This window comes from Harpia harpyja, chromosome 2 (assembly GCF_026419915.1).
Source record: "Harpia harpyja isolate bHarHar1 chromosome 2, bHarHar1 primary haplotype, whole genome shotgun sequence".
Classification (NCBI taxonomy): Eukaryota; Metazoa; Chordata; class Aves; order Accipitriformes; family Accipitridae; genus Harpia; species Harpia harpyja.
In genome coordinates, this window is record NC_068941.1 from 45,942,294 (window position 1) to 45,961,933 (window position 19,640).

The window sequence follows — 19,640 nt, forward strand, 5'->3', positions numbered from 1 at the left end:
TTCTGTACTGTCTCCAGCATATTTTTTACCTTGGCATACAACTTTATCAAAACAAAACAGCAGAGGTATTTGAATCTCCTTGTAAAGTATGTCCAAAGAATGAAGGAACATATTAAGTGCAACTTCCTACTCTCCTCAGGTTCAAATAACCATCTTAGTTCTGAAACATCTTTGAAACATATCTAATCTTGTTAAAAAACGGCTTTTTTGACATTGTGTTAACAAATATGAAGTTAAATATTATAATCACAAATGGGTCTTTTCTGTTAAGGTGTTTTTCTTTTGTCTAAATGTTGTGGTTTTTCTAACCCATTTGTTGCATTAAGCTGCTTTATCAATTTTATTACTTTCTCTGAGCAAGGAAAAAAAACCAAACCAGCTGAGAAATCATAGTGACCAACGGCCTCACAGTCTTCCTCCAGTTTTAGGGTGTGTGCATGTGTGCGTGTGATACAACTGCAGCTATGCCTGTAGCATTTGGTGCATGGGGAGTGTGGAATTCCTACCCTGTGCTGCCCATGGCACAGTTAAAGCCACTAGCAGTGGTGTGGCCATGGTGACACCCGAAATACAGGTCAGGCCACCAGGAGAACCTTTTTGTTCTTTTGAAAAGCCAGAAGCTGGGGCTTTTCTTACTCTAACTGTTAGTTTTCACTGTAGACAATCATAACCTTGAAGGCTGTAGACATGAGAGTGGGAGCTGGTTTATTCCTAAGAAATTACTTGTCCTCCTGTAAGGAAAAAAAATTTCAACGTCTGACGAATATTTTAACAATGAATCTCGTGGGTATACTTCAGAGCTGGTAGAGATAACACATTATTCCTTTCCCTCCCCCATCCCTGATGCATCTTGTTCCCTTTAATATCAGTAGAATGAAAACCTGGGATTTGAGGATTCTGTTAATCTGTTTTTGAGTATGAATTCGGGATAATGCACAAATTGATTCCGTGGGAGATAAAGTGCCCTTCAAGTGACCCTGCTGTGGATTTTCAATCTTTCTTTCAATACTTTATACAACCTTTAGATTACGGCTGCCTGAATTATTGTATGCTGCCCACAAAGTGCTTATAAATTAGGACTGCAGCTGTCAGTAGGTATTGTTGTAAAAAAACCCACCCAAACCCCACAAAGGACAAATTTTTATTTTCTCCATTGCAGGTCTCTTTAGCATTTGAAAATCCTCTAGTCAGCAACCAGAGTGTATTATGTAGTGTACCTTATAATAGCATGCATACAGCTTTCTGGGTTAATATCGATCCAGCAATTACAGCTGAGGAAGGTAATTATTTAACACATTTTTGCATTCTTCCCTGTCTTGGCAGAGGAAGATGAATGTGCCAAACCTGACAATGGTGGCTGTGAGCAGCGCTGTGTAAATACTCTGGGCAGTTACCAGTGCGCCTGTGATCCTGGCTATGAACTTGGTCCTGACAAAAAGAGTTGTGAAGGTACAGTGCGTTGCTGTGTTATGGGCTCTTAAAGCTCACAGAGTGCCATCGCTTGAATGAAATGCTACACCTTTCATATGCTCTGTCCTAGCAGTGCGAGATCTGTGGAACCCAACCTGGAGAACCAGTGCTCCCTTTTAAGTAGTGGTGCCAGAGTAATGTCTGTCCACAGCAGTCATGTTCATCCGATGTCTGTCACTAATTTAGCTTTACAGGTTTTGCTGTTAGTCGATCAGGAATGATGCAAAGCAGGACTTTGTACCTTCCCAAACCACTTCTTACATTATTCATACTCATTAAAGTCAAGTCTCCCACCATGCATAGGGAGACAATTATCAGCAGCGCAATGTGCCACTGTCTCAGAATTGGAGTATTTAACTCTGACCACCTCTGGCTGGGGTGTGCCTGGGAAGCTGGCAGGTTTGAAGAGCAGGATCCTTTATTCTAGCTCAAAGCTCACAGAAATCCTCCCCACTCCCAGTCCGATTGTGGACTTTTCTTGCTGGAAACAAATTCTACTTTCCAGGGTGAGAAAAGCGTGTTCAAATAATCATTTGGAGAAATAAAAACCTGATAAGTGGAAGCCCTTGTAAACATAGGATTGGACTGAGATAAGCTTTTGCATTCTATACATATTTCATATCAAAGGAAAGAAGCAAAAGCTTTTCATCATTATGCACCAATTATTGTTTCGGTTTTTATTCATAAACACCAATAAATTCAGGGATAGCACAAATTATTCTTATCTCAGTTCATCTGTTTGTTTGAGTAGTGAATGGAGTTTGAAAACTGGAGTGCTCAGAGTTATGGTTTTCTTCTGACCCGATTCACTGCTCTCTCTTTTTTCCAATTTCCTGGCTTTAATTCATGATTTGTCACACTTTGGGGTCATTCTGCTTAGTTTCTTTGCACTTTTGTTCTTTAGCTTTTGGTTCTATGGGGTTGGTTTTGTTTGTTTGTTTGGTGTGTGTGTGTTTGTGTGAGGTGGTGATAGTCCTAGACTGCAGGCATGTTAGATTGTGGCTCTCATCAAGCTGGTTGGTTTTTCAGTTGTTGTATCCCTCCCTGCCCCCAACTTTAATAGTGAGCACATTGGAAAACCAATTTATTTAGATGTCTGTGTATTAGGCAGTATGCAGAAAGTGAGGTTAATCTAAGGGGGGCCATGAAGACAGAGGTTTGATATCTGGGCCTTTAATCATAAGCCCAAATTTATGTAGGGAATTTGGTTTAGTCTGCCTGCTGACCTGAGTCAGAATGTTAGGGAAGATTACCAGTCTTTCAGAAAACTCTTCCCGCTGCCTCTGAAAAATAAAGAAAGAATACATCCCCAGCACCCAAACAGAAAAGCAACTCTGGTAAAAGGAGCAGTCACTCAAAGTAGTGCAGTGCAGCATGGAGCAAAAACCCTGGGCTATCCCTAAAAGTATATATGCATTTGTTCCACATGATGTAGCACTCACTGTAGATACTGCTTGGGACTGCTGAATTAAAATCTCTGTGTACTCACAGTGAGCATTACATCCTAGTTATAGTTTGGGAATTTGAGGGGTGATCTAGCTGTATTAATTCACACATGATGCCAGAGCAGAAGCTTCTAACTCAGAAACTCTGCCCAATGCTTCACTGCAGTGTTGACATGCACAGAAAATTGCTTCATAGTCATCCAATTCAAATCTCCCCCGCTGGCAGCATATTAGAAAGCTTTAAGTTTTTTTTTTTTTTTCCCAGTATTTCCACATTTCCTACCATTGCCTCAAGGAACAATGGAGTGACATTGAAAAGCAGAAATTGAAAACTAGCAGTAGTTGTCCTGACCCAGACTAGATCATTTGGGGGTACAGCTTGTGTCATCTGAGTGCAGCCTCTAAACCTGTGCCTGTTTTTTTTTTTTTTTTTACACACTGGGGTGTGACCCAGGGTGTTAGTCCCCCCACCCCAGTCAGATCCTTTACATGTATACCAAGAAGTCTTCAGCATGGAAAGCCTGGTGCCAGGAGGAAGACTGGTATGTGTCTGAGTTGGCCAAATGAGCCCTGACACAGAAACTGGAGAGTTCTCCCAGGTGTGTTAGATGAAGGAGATGTAGTGTGTGAGACCATCAGCTAGACAGGAATAGCCATTTTTTAAAGCATTCAGCGTTAGCACAGAACAGTTGGAAGAAGGTGGAGCTTTCCCCCACCAGCTCTTTAGAAACAGATTTGTGGATGATTTCCAGTGCTGTCACAGTGCTGTAATGGTATCAGTGCTGCAGAGTGTGATCGAGAACCACTGCAAATCCCATTACTTTCCTTTTAAAAAATAAATAAATAAATAAATTTCCACAGGTGGAAAAGATTAATGTGTTTATCCTTTGCTATCTGAACTGCATCCACAAACATAGTAGAGTATTGTTCTGTTATATGGAGGTGACTATTCAGCATATATTTGGAAATAATAGGTTTTTTTCTCTGTTACTTGAACATCCATACTTCAGCAAAAGTAATTGTGACTGAAGAGTACGTGACTGCTATTCCAAAGAAGTGACCCTATCTAGTAGGTTATGGGAGGCATATACAGCTATATAAGCTGAGACAGGTAGGGCTGATTCTGGATCAATAATTAAGGAGAGAAGCTGGGGGAATGCGAGGCGCATCTTAAGTAGTCCGTCTGTCAGAAGAGAGGTGGTCAAGGTCCTGGGGAGGGTGGTGAGGTCAGAGGACTTGCATGGGAAAGGCTGTGAGAGAATAACCAGAGTCTCTGGAGGGAAGGGAAAAGAATGAATATGATAACGCCTTGTGTAGTCCTGAAACTTATCTCTGTCCGCAAACCTGCAAGCTGTTCAAGATAGGGGCTGTCTCTTTCTCTTTGTTTGCACCAAGCATGATAAAACAAGATTCTGATTAGTCTGTCTGGGCATTACAGCAGTATAAGTAATGAAAGGACTGAATCTTCTCAGTGTGCTTCTGTTTATAGTAAAACACAGTTTCAGTCAAGAAACGATGCTCTCCCTTTTAATTTTACAGCTGCTTGCGGAGGACTCCTGACAAAGCTAAATGGGACTATAACCACACCAGGGTGGCCCAAAGAGTATCCTCCAAACAAAAACTGTGTGTGGCAGGTGGTTGCCCCAACGCAATACCGAATCTCAATGAAGTTTGAGTTTTTTGAGTTAGAAGGGAATGAAGTAAGTAACCGTGAACAGAGCTGCACAGTCTGTTACACACTAAACAGTTTCATGAGCGTTCAAAAATAGATATTGTCTTATAAAACCCTTGCTGACCTTTCATACACTGACAATAACCATAGATATTCTTGTTTTCGTTTTGGGACCGTTTCTGGATTCTTTCAAAACAAACATGGAGAGAATAGCTCTCTTTTACATATCATCTAAATGTATAAGTATTACAAGAAATTTAAAAGAAATGTTCTCTGTTGAGTCTCAGCTGACTTTTTTTTATCAACAAAGTAAAACAGAGCAAATGGCTGAGACATATTGGAAAGAATTCAAGTGAAGAAAATCTGTAGAAACCAAATCATCTTTACAGGCAATGACTACAAAGAATACACATAAGCTGGGGTTAGTGACGGAGTGAGGAAGCATTTAAATCATTTACAAGTATCTCATGGGGGGAATATTTTAAAAGGAGCAGTACCAGAAATAAGGCACAATAGAACAACAGCAGTGTTTGAGCTGGGCAGCCCTTGGAGGCATGGGGGATCTTGTCCCCAGGTTGGGGAGAGGGGCAGGGCAGAGCTCTCCATGTGGTAAGGGCTGCTCCCTATAGCTTTAAACAAAGTGGTGGGGCTTGCAGTGTTTTTTGGGTGCAAATCAGTAAAATACGGGTTTCAACATTAACTTTTCAGCCTCTGTTCTGCTTCCTGGACACTTCTCTGACATATCATTGAGTTGCCATGCTCTAGACATGATGTGCTGTAGCCATCAAGTTTATCTGGATATTCTTCACGCGGCGTTAAGAACCCAAATCCTAGGACATTATTTCTGACTAAATGAATTTGTAGCAACATATTTGATATGAGGATGGGCCATGTTTTGGGTATGAGATCTGAAGTGGCAAAGGCTGGAGTTTAATTTATAACTAAGAAACAAGTCGGACATGGTTTCTCCAAAATATCTCAAAATTATTTGCAGAGGAAGCAATGTGAGATTTTTATTTATTTTTTTTAAATAATTTGGGGTGGGTTCTAAAGTCCATGGAATTCCAGCTTTTAATGATTTACATGTTACACTCATGTCCTGTTATCATTATTACAAGAACTGCAAAAAAGCGTGATAAAAACTTACAAATCCCAAAGATTTAAATTTAATTACCACTTGAAAAAATCATAAAACATTTTTCCTGCACTTTCTTGTACTTAAGCCAGATTTGCAAGGAAGACATCTGGGGTGTAATGAAGTTAAAACAGTTTTCTAAGGTCATACAAGACACAGAACTTAAGCAGATATGAAAAATACATACATAAAGTTTTTCAACATTTAGAACTTTGGCTTGATCCTCTCCTGTGCTACTAAATCTCAGCTTTATACTATTAAATAGTAGTTCTAAGAATGGTACCTGTGAAAATCAGAAGAAACATAATATCTGGAACATTCTAATATATTGTCTGAGTGCAGGCATAAAATGTATACATTTAGCAAATGTTCTAAATTTTTTTGTTGTTGTTATAGGAGCTGCATTTAGGACCAAGTTTAACATGTCTTTTCAAATATTACAATTTTAATATTTTACAATTACATTTTACAATTTTAATTTTACATTTAACTTGTAACATTTTTTAAAATATAGTCTAGTATGAAGAAAGATAGACCTATCTGAAATTACATTTCATTTCTAATCTAAAGCTATGAAACCATCAAAACTCACCAATATATTGCTGAAATTGCTGGGACTTCTTAATGTTGCGAGCTATATTTGAAAATCACATGCATAAATATGAATTTATCTTACAATTAATATAAATCAGCATGTGGCAGTAACTCAAGTTTTATGAATCTTTGTGTTCTTTATATTGTGTAAAAGTAGTTTCAACTGAATTAGTGGCTTTACAACTCTGCAACATATGAAAATTGTTCCAGTAACAATGAAGATTTAATCTACATCTAGTATGTATTATATTAAAAACAACTGGAAATGTTGACAATCATTTAATATTTCATAGGGAGAGGGAGCAACAAGGCCAAAACATCCTTTTCTGTAGTTCCACTGCAGCTCCCCTGACATTTCTTTTTTGACTAGAAATTATGATTTATCAAATACAACTTGGATTTAATGGACAATCTAAGCTCTGTATGAATCCTTCTGGCCACTGTTTTCTCTTAAGCTATTAATTGCAGACACCTGGGACATTTTTGATTAAATGATTGATAGTTGAGCCTAAGAAGCTTAGAAGTTTTTGGGTGGAAAGCTTTAGGTTGACCAAGGGATTATGCATTGAAAGTATTATCACGAGTAGTAGGCCTTGCATAAGGCTTTTTTATCACATTATTTTACTATATTTTTAACCATTTAATGAAAATGAATGCATCAGCCTTCCAAATTATAGCTATGCTACTGTTAAAGAAAGCTGTATGGTTTAAATAGTGCAGATTTATATATTTGTAAATAAATGAATATGTCTTAAATACATTATGGTAAAAACTTATCTTGTAAGTTTCTAAGTGAAAATCAATAATTTTTAAAAAATCTATGAAATGCAAGCAGTAGAAGGTTTGTAGGTTCTGGGTATGTGGTTTATAGCACAAAGGTATGATTTTGGGGGGTGAATATTTCTAGAGTTTAGTCTAATGTCACTGGAATTTTTACTTTTTAGATTAAATAGAAACGCTACTAAGTATCTTGAAATTTAGATACTAAACACAGATTAGTATCTATCAAAATATAGTTTTGAATGTAATGCATAGTATAGCTATGCCTCAATGACCTTAAAATATTCTTACACAAAATCAGTGAAATTTTGCAAGCATTTACAAATGTTTTCAGAGTCAGGGAAAAGTGAAAAAAGAAATCATTAATCTATTATTAAGCAGCATATACCAATCAGCGTTCTTGTACTTGTAAACAACTTCATGCTTTTCTTTTGGCTGGCCAAAAAAAAAAATTTTCTTTCTTTTCTCAGGTTTGCAAATATGATTATGTGGAGATTCGTAGTGGCCTTTCTTCTGATTCTAAACTACATGGTAAATTCTGCGGTACAGAAGTGCCTGAAGTTATCACCTCTCAGTACAACAACATGCGAATTGAGTTCAGATCTGACAACACTGTGTCAAAAAAAGGCTTCAAGGCACACTTCTTCTCAGGTATAGAAAATTACTCTTGTGTACCTGTGAGTGCCTCTGAGCATACGCTGACTAGGTGGAGTGAATACTATATTTTTGGTATGAAAGTGAGTGGCCTTTTCTGTTATAGTTTTCCTGGTAGCTTTGAATTTGTTTTATTTATACAAACATAAACCACTCTCCTGTCTTAAAATACTGTTCTGAATTCTGATGTCTGTAGAAAATATATGGAATGCATATACATATATATTAAATAACAGCAGAGGTATATAAACTTAGAGATATTGAGGAAAAAGCAAATTTACTAAGTGTTCCTAAATTTCAATTAGATTTCTTTTATCCCAAGTTTTGTTGCTATTTTTTCAAATACCAGTTGTACTGTGATATGAATTACGTACTGTGTACACTTGTATTTTTTTTGACTCAGGTTTCTTAATATATTGCATTAGTTATGATATTACCACTTTGTGCTACAACATTTGTTTAACATTATGGGTACTTTCTTGCCAAATTTTGCACTTCTTAATGTTTTGCAGAAGAACAGAGTTTAAGAACTTGCTTTTGCAAAAATATTAGTTAGTTATGAGCGTAATTGCACTGAGGCAGATCAGAGCGATGGAAGTTTATATCATCTGGGAACATGTATTGTTGAATAAAGATAGACATGAGTGAAGCTGAAGATGTGAGGAAATATTTGCACAAGAGTGGTCTCTGCAGTTAACCATTGAGACTAGATTATAATAATCTAGCTGTGGCAGGATACCACCTGGTGTTAGTAGTGGAATTTTGCTTAGTGTTTTTCTTGTGTGTTTACACACACACATATGCATAGGTATTTTATCTCATGTAAAACAAAACAACAAAACAGGCCCTTCCACCCACCTCCCCAAGCTGGAAGTCATCCAGAAGCATTTGGAATTTGAATTCTGCCCCAAGTTTTTTGACAGCTGTTAAAAATCTGAGTCTGGAGAATCCTGATTATGTTTAGCATGTAGCAAAATGCATTACCAGACACTGTTATTAGCATTCGTTTGCTAAAATATTTTATCAAAGTTAAAATGAAATGGTATTTCGTTGGTTAGCTTTAATAACTGATAACTTAACTATGACCAAGTAATAAGAATCGGTATATTGTATAAGTGATGTGGTTTGGAAATTGTCAAGACAAACAGTTTAGACTTTCAATGTTTTCTCATTATGACCGCTTTGATGTTTTTCTTAAGCAATTATGAAAGATGAAAAAAAAGTGTTTCACCTCATACAGGGAAATTAACAAACATTTTACATCCTCCAAAACATATTATTTTTTCTAGTAATCACATTTCTGTGGTCATAGTCTTTCACATTCATCTTTACATATAGTAGCATGTTTTACTTTTAAATTTATCTTTTACATTAGCAAGAAGCTTTCAAAGTTTACTCAGTATTTGTAGTAAATACCTATATGCACATAACAGAGCTTCCTCCAAGAAACACTTACACAACTAGTCATTTCATGTTGGCCTAGTAGTGTCAGCAGGAATTGTCACATATTTTGACTTTTTTCAAGAGTAAGTATTGACATGTTCCAGTTCTAAGAATGCTCTGCAAATTAAGTTTGTTACATATTTTCAGGATCTATAAAGCTGTGTCAGGTAAGATCGGCAATAATAGTTGTGCAGTTTGTAAGCTCTGTAAGTCAGAAGTTCTGTTTTGTGGACGTGCTGAACATTTATATGTTTATAGTCAGTTAAATTTTGGTTTTCTTTAAAGTGATAGTAAATTTTCACAGTTTTGTTTATTTATTTATTTAAGTGATTGTTTAAATAAGCTGTTAACATTCTGAAGTCTAGGAAGAAATCAGGCCAATGCTGTATGTTGGGGAAAGACTGGGCTATAATTCATGGAGTTATGGAAGTTGTATCAGCAGGAGGTTGTAATCATTTGGAATCATTATCTCCCTTGTGTTTTTCACTTCTGAATGAAATGTGTCCCCTCCCAGGTAAAAACAGCTTTTTCCTGGTAATTTAAAAAAGATAAGTTTTAAATTACTCCATTGATCACTGGAATAAGTTCATTAGCCAGGGATACATCTGAGCTAATGTGGTTTTTTTAATGAATAGAAATGCATTATGTGTCCTGGATATAGAATATATCTAATCCCCTTCAAAGAAAGATAGTTTGCAAATAATCTTTAAGTGTGTAAGTATATAAATTTAGTGAATGCTTCATAACACATTTCTGCCATAATCTCGTCTCTCATTTCATACAAGTTTGGATAATTTGTATTTTATTTTTATTCTTTCTGAATTCTCTTTCAGCTGTTACCATTTCTAGCAGATTCTATTCTTCTATGTTATCTGGCTTTCCCCGTTTGACAGTATTTCCTGATCAAAACAGAAACTTCGTAATGCTTGAGACAAATCAAACTTCTGAACTTAAAGTATCTAACAAGAGGTTGTCATCCCTGAATATAATTCATCAGACAAAACTCTTATGGCTGTCAGAAAACACTGTTTACTGTCTTACCCCTGAATTCCTTAATATGGACATAATATGCTATTGGTCTGTCAATGAAGAACGAACTTGAGACTTCAAGTATTTTGACTTCTGGGAGTTGATAGCTGATCACTGATCACTGTTCAGCTGATGTAGTGGTTTTGGTTTGGTTTTTTTTTTTCCTATTTATATTCTTGTGTTCAGAATACAATACTTTCAGAATTATATCTGTGGAGAAATACTTAATGCTAGCATCTAAGATACTTGCTGGAAGGCATTTAACACTTTTATTAATTAAATCACAATAGAATGTGTAAGCATTTAGTTATAAAGACATACATCATGAAAAAAAATCAGTAATGAGTAAAACACTGCATCTTGCAGTCTATTCACCAGTAAAGGGCATATGCAATGCTCAGCAAAAGAGACAGGTGGGTAAGTCAGATTAGTTTGAAGATTAGGAACTGTAATGTGTTCCTCAAGCACAGCCAAAGAACTTTTTTTTTTTTTTTTTTTTTTTTGGCAACTCTTTTGGTGGTGATTTCTGCAGCCACAGCTACAGTTGAGAAAGCATGGCCCAACTCCAGCTCAGATGACAGAAAGCAGTTTTTGGGTGGTTGGAACCCACTGTGATAAACTGTGAAAGCAAACAGTGACATAGGGCAACAGATGACCTGTGTTAGGAAGGTATTTATGTTGATATAAGACAACATGTAATTACATTTTTGGCTGTAAAATGGTGTTAACAGCCAGACAGGTGCTACTGGAAAGTGAGAAAAACTTTTTTTTCAACATTCTGTAAAATTTACATTTGATGGGACAGTTCTGAAGAAAGCTCAGTTGGGAGCCGTTGCAGGGATCTAACTAATCTCTGGAGACATTCGTGTATATTTATAATCAAGTTTATAAAGAGAAGAAACTAGGGAGTCATGATATATTAATTTTTTTAAAACTTTTATTAAAACTTTTTGGAATTGGATATTTGGCTTCTAAACTAAAATCTTCCAGTAATTAGGGTTTTATTCTTTCTCCCTTTCTCTTTCTTCTGTCCTCCTCTCTCTCTCTTCTGCTTTTGTTACAAGACAGTGACCTATTGCAGTCTGCTGGGCCCATAAGACTGGAGGAGTGTAAAATAACTTCATGAATTTACTCTAGGCAGGAAAAAAGATAACAATAATATATATTAAAAAAAATAATTCCGTGATGTTTCTTAGAAGATAGCCTAAGGATTTCTTTAAATAAGTCCTTGTGTAGTGGTATGATTAATACCCAGTGATACTATGTCACTAAACTGCTTCCAGTTATCATAGGTTTTAGAGTTACTTCAGTGTTTTAAATAAACATGATTCTTTGCATGACCGTTCAAAACATACATGGTGTTTGATGTAATATAGAAATGAGGTTTGTGGGGACATTTTTTCTTGGGTGATGATTCATTGAGCAGTTAAAAAGAGAAAGCTAGAATGTTTCTAGCCTTGAGCAAATTTGTTTTGGAGCACAAACTCATTTCTGGTGCCATCCTGGTACATTTTTTTCCACAGACAAGAAAGCTGCCTGCAAAGAGAAAATTTTTGTTTTTGCATCTTGCAAGGACTTGATACAGGTCCCTTCAGGCCGAGTACGTATTATTCACAGACTGGTGGCCTCTGAGGGTCTCAGAGGTACGACCATTTGTCCTCTGAATGATTCAATCTAACATTTTGTTGCGAATGGATCTTTCCCTGTTCTGAGTACTGAAATGAGAAAAGAAAGAAAGTATCCATTCAAAACTGGGAGACTCATTTCCATCTGTCAGCATAACAAATGGCTTTGTTTTTATATGGCAAAACATTTGTTCCTATAACTAATACAGACTAATTTTTTTTCATGAATTTTGAAACTGGGCAATCAATTTGACAGAAAGTCTGTTCCGAATTATGAAGTGTGAGGAAGGCTCGTTCAACAGTTGCATCCTTGATTAACCATGTACAAGTAATTACTGTAGTTCAAATGTGTTCCAAAGCTTCTCCTTTCTACCTTCTGTCCATTGTTATATCTCTGAGGAGGTCCAACACAGGACTGTTCGCTTATGCACTCGTCTCTAAAGAGATTATTTTACAGAATATAAGCTTATTTAATGTTAAAATACTTTTCAGTATTTTCACGCAGTTTGGTAGAAGATGAAAATGGACAGGGCTTTTATTTAGAATTTGTGTACCTACTCAGTACTCAAAAGCCTAACTTGAATGCATTTTGAGCTTGCCTTCCATTTGTTTTGTTATTTTGGTAGAAAACTACAAACTAATGCTTAGGAGGGGAAATATTGAAGAGTTTTGTTCATGTTACATCTAATTTCTGATTTGCTTGTTACTATTCTTTACTTGCAACATGGAATTAATTTATGATAGTGCTTGCTTTTGCAAAGATGAAAGATTATAATTTTTGTTTGAAATTAAATAGATTTACTACCTCAGTTTGGGACTTGCATTGCAGGGTGCATGAACAGTGTATTGTAGAGCTTTTATGCTTCTTTCATCATCAAAATGACAACTAGTATAAGCCTTTGGATCTACGATTCTGGGAGCTACCTATGTTTTCGACTGTTTCTTAATCTTCAAATCTGTTGACATGTGCAGAAATCTTCCAAAAACTTTCAGTGCAAAGAGATTTGAGATTTACAGGACAAAATGCAGTGGATGCTTGGGCTTGACTTGCAGAATTTATCTATAAATGTACATTATTATCATGTATTATAAGTAGAAGCTGATTTTTATAGAAAGACCTGCAAGTCAATGGGTCAAGTGTTGCATACGTTTTGGCAGATAAAGCTGATGTGTATGCAATTATAATGCAAACTTCCTTTGTTGTGTTACTGAATATGAGCGTCAGTAAAGGCAGGGAAAAAATGGATGAGTAAGACAACAACAGGAGACTGACATTGTCCGTAGTGGCTTGTAAACTATAGAAGTTCTTACTGTGCCTACTAAAGTCTGAAACATCGGATGTTACCTTGTTTGGAGGTAATGCTCCCTGCTGCTTTCCAAGGTACATGTGGCTGAAGGGGGTGAATGCTCTGCATTCCAGCCCTGCAACAACTGGACCTCTAGGATAACCACAGTTTTGTTGCTCTTTTTCCTCTTCTCTTTTGCATGTTGTAATGACACATTTTGTAAGATATAGTTTCTTAATATGTGTGTGTGTTTATATATATTTATTTATATAGGCATATATTTTTATATCTCTGGATTTATATATATGTGTCTACACATATATATAGGTATATACATGTATGTGTATGAATATGTATATGTCAGGAGCAGTCTGCCTTTTAAATGGACCAGCCTCACCTAAAATGACAACAGCTGAATGACATAGAAGGGTAGCAGCTGAGGCTTCTTGCTAGAATGACAGCCTGTTAATCTAGTTTGGCTTTTGTCCATGCAATGAATTTGTAGCTGTTTAATGCAGGTCATATTTCCTCCCCTACTCTCTGCATTACTCCTAACACACTAAAAGCTCTTTTGAAGGATTATATGTTAATAAACAAAACTGCATGCTATATTGTAGATCTCCTTGAAGTAACTAATGCCAATTTCTTTTGTGTTTTTCAATGAAATGTTTTTCTTTTTATGATGTTCTGTAATGTCCAGATTCATTAAAAGTAAAGCACACTGTCACTCTGCTGGGGAAAAAAATTAACTTACTAAAAAAGTTTATGTTAAATCCTTCTTTTCTCACATGTTTAACCTGCAGAGCTTGGAACCTTGTTTGGCCTACATGTTCCTTTCAACACAGCACCATTAAATTGTGGAATTTGCATAAAGCTGGAGTACTTTGTGTTGTCCATAAATTATACTCCTGTTGTTTACTGAAATAAAGCTTTGGATGAGATATTTGTGAAATTTTTACCAGCTAGACCACTTGAAAGAGTAAATGCTGGCAACTGTCTTATCTCCTTTGATTAGCTTGTTTGTTTTAGTAGTGTTCCTCTCCCCTAGGAACTACCTCTCATTTCCTAGAAAGATGAGACAAACTATTTGTGCCATGGTGCAAGGTTGCAGGCTGAGCAATGAGTGGCTAGAACTAAGGTACAACAAAACTGCCATACTGAGAAGAGTGACTGTGCCTTAGTTTATCTTCTTCTGGACTCAAACACTGTGCTAAGCCTTTTTTCTTTTTGGTAACGAGGGATACTGCTAGCTGTGCTTACCTGACTTTGTTGTGTATTTCTTAGACAAGGATGAGTGTTCAAAGGACAACGGTGGCTGCCAGCATGAGTGCATCAACACGGTAGGAAGCTACGTTTGCCAGTGCCGAAATGGATTTGTGCTACACGAAAACAAACATGACTGCAAGGAGGGTAAGTAGTGAGGTATTTGAATAGTTGATTATACAACTGTCTTGCAGAAAGCTCTCTGCAGCTCTCCTTCTAAAGAAAAGAAAGGAAAGAAAAAGATCTCTGTAATGGGGGCTTAGACATTTGGGCTTAAACACTCCCCCCCCCCCCCCCTTTACCATCCTCTCCATCCCCAGCATGTGTGTGGCTGAGTTTGAGGTCCACAGGAATGCAGTTTGGAAAACTTGGGATCATTGGCAGGGAGTGCTACTTTTAATAGTTCTGTGAAGTGTAGAACATTTAAAGCTGTGAAGCTGTGATAGAGTATTTATCTAACGCTGTATTAAACACAGGGATAGAGTTTCTGGAGAGAAGCCTGGTAAAGTTGTCATTTGCTCCTATCAGTAGCAGTTTCCTCGCAGTCAGGTTGAAACTGTATCTGCCCTTTCTGGGTCTATTTTAGGGGACATATTCAGACAATCTAAATTCCAGTCAAGTCTTTCTTATTTGCTGTCTCAAGGTGTGGCTACCTTCAAGAAAACAGTAGGCTTTGGGGCTTAAGTAGAATTTAGATTATCTGCAAATGAACCTCAAGCGTGCAGTATCATGTGAGCTACTGTAATTTCTCAAGGCTGTATTCTAGCATGGATTTAATTTGTGACTAAGGATGTGCCCTTTGTGAATCACATTTTCACTGGTGTTGGAATGATACTTGCCTGCTCTGAAAGATTCTTGTTGAATAATTCTCTCATAATTATAAAGCAATTTGAGATTGTTAAAAACCTAAATATAAAAATGGAACTAGTTTCTTTCTTGCCTTCTTTAATTTTTAGTTCTTTGTATTTATTCAGAGATGCATTTCTAGTGATTCAGTTATGACGTGAATGACTAAGCTGTTCTTGGTACATACTCACAGTTTAGTCTTAGCTGTTCTCTAGTTGTATATGTGTCCCTAGAAACTGTGGTTTAGAAACCAAAATGATTGCTTTGTGGCTGCAGTTTGAAAATTAGCAAGAAGAGAGAAAAATAAATTGTTCAAGAAATGTAATTTGAAGTTGGAGTAGCAACATTTCTCATAGGGATTTTCATACTTACTTGTATGTAGAATGGGGAGAATAGCAAAATATTTGATTAAATTTTAATACTTATGTATATGCCTTTATGTTTTTTCAAAAAAAAGGCCATCCATTGTAAACAACAGTGTATGTTTCACAATAACCAATAAACAAGCATGCTGGGTTAATTGCCATGAATTGTGTGCCAAAGGGGAAGAACATGATCGTGCACACTGAAGAACGTGCTTAGCTGTCCCCCTAAAGATCCTTTTCATTCAGCGGGTCCCCTGACAAAAAAGAGTACTTTTCTGGCTACCTCTGAATGGAGACCCCCAGACTAACTGATGCTATCACTGTTGGCACAGCTGAGTGTGAACAGAAGATCCACAGTCCCAACGGCATCATCACGAGTCCCAACTGGCCCGACAAGTATCCCAGCAGAAAGGAGTGCACATGGGAAATCAGTGCCACCCCTGGGCAGAGGGTCAAATTGGTGAGTTTCTGCCTACCCTTCCTTTTTCTCTTTTCGTCCACCAAACCTGCTTCTCAAATGACTACTCAATGATATGAAACTGTTACTAAACTTTACTATCCATTTGCAGCCCAGAGGTAAACTGTTTTAAAAACCTGCTGACTCCTGTCCATTCCTGGCCAACTGGGGCTACTCAATATCATAGAACTGTGAATTTAAGTTTGTGGTGATTGTAAATACTCTGGACAGCAAAGGGCAGGAGGAATGCTTTCCTCCTGTCAGACTTTACTATATCACTATTGCAATTAATAAAATTTGCAAAAAGTTTTGACAAATATGGCAGAGGGCATTTATGTAAACTCCAACATATAGAATAAGCAAAATTAGAAGTTATGAGCAGTCCTCTCCACACACCTTTTTCATTTCTGTTCTGTAGTTTTCAAGGAGGAAAAGAAGATACAAAAACCAGACTTCTCATTTAAAAGTGGCTCCAAATTTTAACATAAGTAGAAGCTGGCTGAGGACAGTGCTGGTGGCTGAAGACAGGCTAGCAGAGCTTAGGGAGCTTTGCAGACCTACTGAGGTTACGTAGCCTCTGTACAAAGCCAAAGGCACAGACCTGCCCAGTGGGCTTTTCAGCTTTAAGCTCAGCCCCAGTGTTCCTTCAGCCAGAGTACTCGGGACAGCCACAACAAAAGCTGGCCATACATATTTTAAAATCTGATAAATTGATTTAACAAATGTTTTGGAGCAAATAAACTTGAGAGATGTCTCTGCGTCAGAGAGGTAGAAGAAATAGCCAATATTGATGCAGGTATGAAAGAGGTATTGTTGTCTCATAACTGCTGACCTCAGCCAAAACCATAACCCCTGTTACTGGTGCTGATGTGGGATTGTGTATTGATCCATGTTCACCAGAAGTAAAATGGCTAAGCTGTTCTGGGGGTGTGGGGGAAAAATGAGTGGTGTGCATGCTCTGTCCATTCAAAGGGTGAAAAAACAGGTTTTTGATTCAGGCGGCCTTCCTACTGCCACTTCTGGGCAAGCATTCTTCATCCTGGCTGAATAAACCAAAGCCAGCCAGGCATGGCCATATTACTGTAAAAGCTTCTTCAGTACTTTTAACCTCAGCAGGCAAAATTCCAGCATTCAGATTTCTGTAGTGAAATATCACATCATCTGTTTTAAAAGAAAAGGGTTTTATATTGGCTTTTGCCAATGAAATTGGAAAAAATTAGACAATTTTACTAGATAGACTTTTCAAAAATACCTCCATGATTTAGAGTCTGAAATTCACTTTTCTGTGCAAGTCAGTAGGGTCAATCTACTAAATTCTGAGTGTATAATATCCTTAAGGTCTGTCTAGTACAGCAAGATGCCATATCAATAATATTAATACCATGCTTGCACTACAGATAAATATTTTTTCTTGGACTTTCACACCATATTTAAGTTTACTCCTCACAGTTAGTCAAATTGAACAAGGAGAGAATTGATTTCTTCATGGTAATAAAACACATGAATTGAGGCCCTCATTTTTTGAGGGTTGTATGTACAGAAACTGATCTTTTGTTGTGATTGCTCTTACTCTGATAATCATTGAAAAGTCTTTTCCTGAAAAGGTTCAAGTTAAGCATTTGGTGTAATTAAGAAGCCTATGAAAAAAATGGTATGTACTTCAGAATTTTTAAATGAAATGTGTAGATAAAGATGGCTTTGAAACTGTATGTAGCAGAGAGCGTGATTTTCATAAGCTAATCAGCCGGACGTTTATAAGAGACAGACTTAAGTGACCCATTCAGGCAGCTATCCATAAGTGCCACCAACGTATCTACTCAGTTGAGTGCTATAGATAGAAAGAGCTGGATGTTCAGAAGCTATATGTAATGTTTCTGAATACCATTCCCACTAACGAGACAATCAAAATGGGGACTGTAGTCATGGTGTGGTAGGTATTCAACAGTATTTGTCCCAGGAAGACAGAGTGTGATTTAATTATCCTGCCAACTTTATGAAATTGTCTGTGAACCCTGTTGGCAGCAACTATTCAGTTACGTTCAACTTTAAGGAAAGTTTGTGTCAGGTCTCCTCTTTCAAGCCTGCTCTTAGTCCACTGCTGGGAACTGAATGCTTTTTAGAAAAAATGGAGATTGTCTGTGGGTATTTTGAAATATCAGGCATTTTGAGCTTTTAAACACTTAGTATTAAGATCTGCTTTTCCTTTAAAAAACAAATTCCTTTCATTCTCTTTGTAATTGCTAGAATCAATTGCTAGACTCACAACAGATTTAGGACTTTTTTCTGTTCTTCTTTGTGGGACCCAATATACATGTACTGTCGCCCTGCAGGCTTAGGAATCCCAGTGATAAGTCAAATATTAAAAATAACAGGTGTGTCTTACAGTTCATGGTAAGAAGTGCTTCCTAGAGAGTGGGGTTTTTTTGGTACTGATGAGAAGTGAACAAAACTGATACAATTTTCCTCTAAAAGAAAACAAAGTTCTGCAGGCTGTTCTTGGATCACATCTATTGCTCCTGTTGATTCCAAGTTGGCTTGACTCAATCCTATATTTAACTAACTCCCTTACAGTTAGTCTCTCAGCTTTCTGCCTTTTTTTTTTTTTTTTAATCCATCAGATTTTATTTGGGTATAAATGACAACACGTACTTGGCATCATAAAAGTAGGATGGCTGACTACAATTTAATAGCAGCAGGGGGGACTGCTGTACAGCTGTTTTCACTGCCTCTGCAGTTTCAATCCCTTCACATAAAACCCCAAACTTTCCTGTAGAATTGAACCTACATCCACTGCATCATGCAACTCTTCACTTTTCACAAAACAAAAGTGTTGTTCTGAATATTCCGGTTCTTTGGGCAAAAGACTTTGTGTTAGCTCTTTGTAATTCCTTTAGATCAGCTGTTAATATAAATTACCATCACATTTCACACTGGCTGGATTCCACAAGGGATTCATTGGGTCAGATTTGCTTTGGTGTACCAGACAGAATGCATAATTATGATATTTGCTCAGTATTTGACAGTTCAGTATAATTCCTTTGAATTATTGCTTCTTAATCCTTTAGTGTGGCTTTGGCTTTGTTTTTTTTTCATGAACAGTCAGCTATATGACTACTCATGGGAGCATCTATACTTAGTGTTTTTATGCTATTTTATTCAACAAAACAGATTTTGAATTTCACCTTAAATTGCAGGTTACTTCTGAAAATTCAAAGATGTATATGTATATTACCTTCCCAGTGTTTACATGAGAGGAAATTACCAGATATTAAGCTTTACTCTTCCATATTTGAAAAGCAGGTATTAGTTGTGTGTGTTTTAACATTTTCCGTAGGGTATGGCATACACCTTTCAGAAATGCCTTTGATTGGACACTTTGAGTTTGAGAAATCTAAATTCCAAAAGCTTTTAAAAGTGAGTTGGCCAGCCTCTGCTCCAAAGGACTTGCAATTTACAATTTTTAATAGACCTGAATTTGTCCTTACAAGCTGCCATGAGCACCGAGACTGAGAATCCCTAGGAGCTTAGAAACTAAGATAAATGCTTTGAAGTGTAGAAGAAATATCACAGACGTGA

General features: G+C 37.0%; 1 protein-coding gene across 3 annotated transcripts in view; it reads left to right on the forward strand.

Moving 5' to 3' along the window:
- The window catches only part of TLL1 (tolloid like 1), a 164,971-nt gene that overhangs the window by 133,319 nt on the left and 12,012 nt on the right, over nt 1-19,640 (forward strand). For all 3 annotated transcript variants that reach the window (XM_052778705.1, XM_052778697.1, XM_052778714.1), the window contains 5 exons: nt 1,324-1,449; nt 4,455-4,615; nt 7,567-7,747; nt 14,418-14,543; nt 15,940-16,067. In XM_052778705.1, the coding sequence (XP_052634665.1) occupies nt 1,324-1,449; nt 4,455-4,615; nt 7,567-7,747; nt 14,418-14,543; nt 15,940-16,067 (722 nt within the window). The remainder of the gene's footprint in view (nt 1-1,323; nt 1,450-4,454; nt 4,616-7,566; nt 7,748-14,417; nt 14,544-15,939; nt 16,068-19,640) is intronic.